Below are 4,473 nucleotides of genomic sequence, written 5' to 3'. Positions count from 1 at the left end.
ATGATCCAATGCCGACTATAAATTCTGTAGATGTGAGTTTTAATAACTATGTCATATTATATTTTTATATAATATAATAATAATTAATAATATATAATTAATTATTTATAACTTAGCTGGAGTGTGTTTAGAGTTTTTATTTTTAGACTTTAGGGGACTAATAAAAATAAAGTTAGGGTATTACTCGGCAAGAAATACTGTTATTTATAAATACATTGTATAGAAATAAACTACGTATAATTTTCAAATACTTTAATAAATTATTACATAAATTAGAATGAATAATGAAATAGTATTGTAGGTACTCAATTAATCATTAAAGTAAAATTTTAAATATTTTGCCATTGTACACTGCCATTTGTTAGAAAGTAATCAGCAAAATGTTCCCTTATTTCTTGCGCTTGAAGTGGTGGTCTACGAGCGATATTTCTTAACGGTAGTAAAGAAGTTGTAGTACTTCCAGACTCCCTCCAATCACCCCGTATCATGTGGCCTTCCTCTTCTCTATCAAACGATCCAGGTGGGGTGTAGATGTTTCTTGACGATTTACTACGTCTTAAAAAATTATGTAAGTAAACAACTGCCATAACCACAATTTGAGCTTTTTGAGGTTCCAATAACATTGGTTTTCTTAGAACACGAAAGACGGCAGATGAGATGCCAAATGCGTTCTCAACAGTTCGTCGAGCACGACTTAACCGGTAATTAAATATTCTTTCTTTTGTACCTTTATCATGGGTTCCAGAATACGGTTTCATAATATGTTTTGTAATGGCAAAAGCCTCATCTGCAAGAATAACGAACGGTATATCTACATTTTTCCCTGGCAAAGGTACTGGTGAGGGCAAGTTTAATTTCTCCCTTTCTATTTTTTTGTGTAATTCAGTATTTTTGAACACTCCTCCATCCGAAATACGTCCTTGACACCCGATATCGATAAACAGAAAATTGTAGTCTGCGTCGACTAATGCAAACAATACAATGCTAAAAAATGATTTATAGTTAAAATATTCGCTGCCGCTGTTCATTGGAGATTGCAAGACGATGTGCTTTCCATCCATAGAACCAATGCAATTCGGATAATTCCATGTTGTTTCAAATTGTCTTGAAATATCAAGCCACTCATTTGACGTGGAAGGCATCTATATTAAAATAGTGTTTTATTAATTTACTTACCTAGGTATATACTATAACACTTATAAAAGTAAAAACTACATAATATAAATATATGATACACGATTAGTGATGTTCACATAATAGTATTTTGTTTTTTTTCTGTATTATACCTTATATTATACGTGTATTATTTAGAGTTAGAAATTCTTTTAAAAAATTTTCTTTTTAAATCTAAGATTTTAAAATGTAACACAAGATTTAAAATAAGTTTTTCTACTTTTACCAAAAATAAAATATATAAAAGCAAGTAAAAAAAGGTGGGTAAGTGGATGTTGCTCTGCTGTACAGTAGGTTACAAGTGGGTCAATTTAATAGATGGTGTTAAATTTGAATTCAATGATATAATATCATTGTATAAGAAAAACGATTCTGAGCGAAAACGGTCAGTCAGCTTATGATATTACCAGTATATTTGATGATATTATAGTGAATAAAGTAATTTATATATTACCTATTTACGTGGAACCTTGTTTTAAATTTTCAATCCTTAGCTATAAAATTTAAACATTTTATACATTTTTAACCACAAAATAATTATTACATTTTAAATTTTATAAATTTTGTCAAAATTTGAACTTTAAATGCTTATAAAAAAAATTGTGCCTATGTATTTTTGATATTTTTCATCTGCTTTTGTAACATTATATCAGGAGCCTTGTATTCAATACAAACACTAATACAAACATTCAGTGAAATTTTCAAGTATCTACAGTCATTTGTTTTTTAATTACAACAAAATAAAAAAATCGTTACAAGAGAAATCGAGTGAATGTCAATTATTGTAAAAATATGAATTTCAAACGCTCATAAAAATTTAATTTGACTTTTTTGTAGACTTTTTTTTGGTAAAGGTAGAAAAACTTATGAGGAATCTTGTATTACATTTTCAAATCTTAGATTTAAAAAGAAAAATTTTTATGAATTCTCAACTCAAAATAATTTGCTAATTTTCGTGATTTTTCCGTATTTTGTCAAGATTTGAACTTCAAATGCTTATAAATAAAAACTGTGACTAACAATTTTTGATTTTTTTCATCTGCCTTTGAAATAATATACAAGTAGCCTTCTATTAAATTTTCAAGCTTTTTTAACCAACAAATAAAATTTTATTGATATTTATAGAAAAAAAAACTAAAAAAATTGAAAACTGACAATGTCTGTAAACCGTTCAAAAAAAGTCAAATTATTTTCAAAATTTTATCGTGTATAGAAAATGCAAATATAAACAACCAGTGAAAATTTCATGCATCTATGGTCATTTGCTTTAGAGTTACACCAAAAACCAAAATCAATTTTGTTAAAAATCGATTTTGCGTAAAAATTCCCGTTTTTCCTTAATTTTTCTTTTGTTTTTCACGTCGCTTTTGAAAACTACTGGGAAATGTTTACTTTTGACCCCTCAAAGTACCAACTAGATTCACTTTCCTATCAGAAAAGTTACTGTTGAAGAAAATCCAAGCATATTTACTGTCCTAAAAGGTGATGACGGACACAAAAAAAAATAAAAAATAAAATAAAAAATAAAATAAAAAATAAAAATAAAAAAAAATAATAAAAATAAAAACACACATCATTGTAAAATCAATACATTCATCGCTTCGCTCAGAATCTAATAAATTTTTATGAGCGTTTTAAGTTCATAATTTTACAACATTATCCAATACTGTATTCACGATGTGTTATATAGGTATTCTTATTTAATATAATATATTTATTGTTATTATGTATTTCAGATTCTAAGTGAGACAAGAGAAATGTGTGCTTCACCGTATACTGGAACTGAAACATCCACAGACACAAACGATATTTTTATGCCAGAGGAGGATGCACTTGATACAAGTGAAACACAAACATTTACACAACAACAACAATTTGTATCTGCAGATAATGAGTTCACTTGTCCGAGTACAATCCAGCAGTCAAGAGGAAAAAAACGAAAAAATTTAGCCAATACAGACACAAGAATCGATGAAGCATTTGCGATTTTAAAGAAATCTGCTTCGAACATGGAATTAAATCAACCATCTCCCGACGAGTGTACTACATATGGTACATTTATCGGAAATAAACTTAAAAATTACACTTCAAAAACCAAATCATTTGTTCAGTATTACTTCAACAATATACTTTTTGAAGCGGATATGGGAAGATTTGATGGGATGAACGAAAGCAATCAAAGTACATCTTTACCAACATGTTATGGTAATCTGCCACCAACAACCCATAGTTCAAGTCAAACTTCTCCTCATATTTTTCAAAATGTACAACAAGCACAACCATCCACATCAAACGCAGTTTTCAATCCAATATTTGAACCTACATCAGATGGGTCTTCTCTAGAATCATCATACCTAGGTTAGGTAGCTACTTATTTTCATATTAATGGAAAAGTTTGTATTCATTGTTTTTATTTTAATTTTGATGAAAAAGTATGTTTTTTATGTTTAAATTTTATGAAAAAGTATATTATTTATTTTTTAATTTTGATGAAAAAGTATGTTTTTTAATTTAAGTTTGATTATTAATAAAACATTATTATTTATTACCTATGCATTACTTACTTTTACATATTCCTTTAAAACTTCAACGATTGCCATGCAGACTTCAGGAATTATACATGAAATTATTTGTTTTGAAATGCCGAATAAATATTGTAAGCTGCTATATGAATCTCCGGTGGCAAGAAATCTCAGCGTCACAGCTAGCCTAACTGTTACCGAAATAGCTTGACGCATATTCGTATCTTGCTTGATTACTTTTGGCCCAATGAGATTAATAATTTTTTCAAAATCAGCTGATGACATTCTTGTAAAGTTTTGAAAATGGAAACTGTGTACATCAGACTGCATACTATTTAACAAATTAGCTCCTCTATTTTCATTATCGATGTAAAGTTTTGATCTCCAAAAACGTCTTTTACGTCGAACTTTTTTTTCTTTGATTTTCATAAGTTCATGCATTACAATAAATGCTGCACTTGCAACTTGTAAATGATTACTCATAATTCACCAATAAAATAATAATAAAATAATTGTTATACTTGAAAAATTGTTTTTGTACACTTTTTTTGTATTTAAACCAAAACACTACGTTTCGATACTAAAGTATGTTAACAACTACTGTACTCGACTCTGGAATGGGCCCGAACAGCTACGCATAGTATATTTTGTGCGTCGCACATACAATATGTGTCCACACGAACAAACAGAATTCGTCCCGAATGCTCATGCGTGCTCGTTCGCGTTCGAGTGAGCTCACTTTCGAACGTCGCACAATGTTCGCTCGTGTGTACGCGCC

General features: G+C 29.0%; 1 protein-coding gene across 1 annotated transcript; it reads right to left on the bottom strand.

The window, feature by feature from the left end:
- Positions 1-329: 329 nt before the first annotated feature.
- On the bottom strand, positions 330-1,142 carry LOC103308217. Its single transcript, XM_008181263.1, has one exon. It carries the CDS (start codon positions 1,140-1,142, stop codon positions 330-332), a length of 813 nt encoding a protein of 270 aa, XP_008179485.1.
- Between the last annotated feature and the right edge of the window lie 3,331 nt (positions 1,143-4,473).

This window comes from Acyrthosiphon pisum, unplaced genomic scaffold (genome assembly GCF_005508785.2).
Source record: "Acyrthosiphon pisum isolate AL4f unplaced genomic scaffold, pea_aphid_22Mar2018_4r6ur Scaffold_21407;HRSCAF=23902, whole genome shotgun sequence".
Taxonomy (NCBI): Eukaryota; Metazoa; Arthropoda; class Insecta; order Hemiptera; family Aphididae; genus Acyrthosiphon; species Acyrthosiphon pisum.
This window is presented reverse-complemented; position numbering and strand designations above follow the sequence as displayed.

What these genes read in the sequence shown, in the direction of transcription:
- LOC103308217 (XM_008181263.1), bottom strand. Translation starts at nt 1,142, where the DNA reads ATGCCTTCCACGTCAAATGAGTGGCTTGATATTTCAAGACAATTTGAA.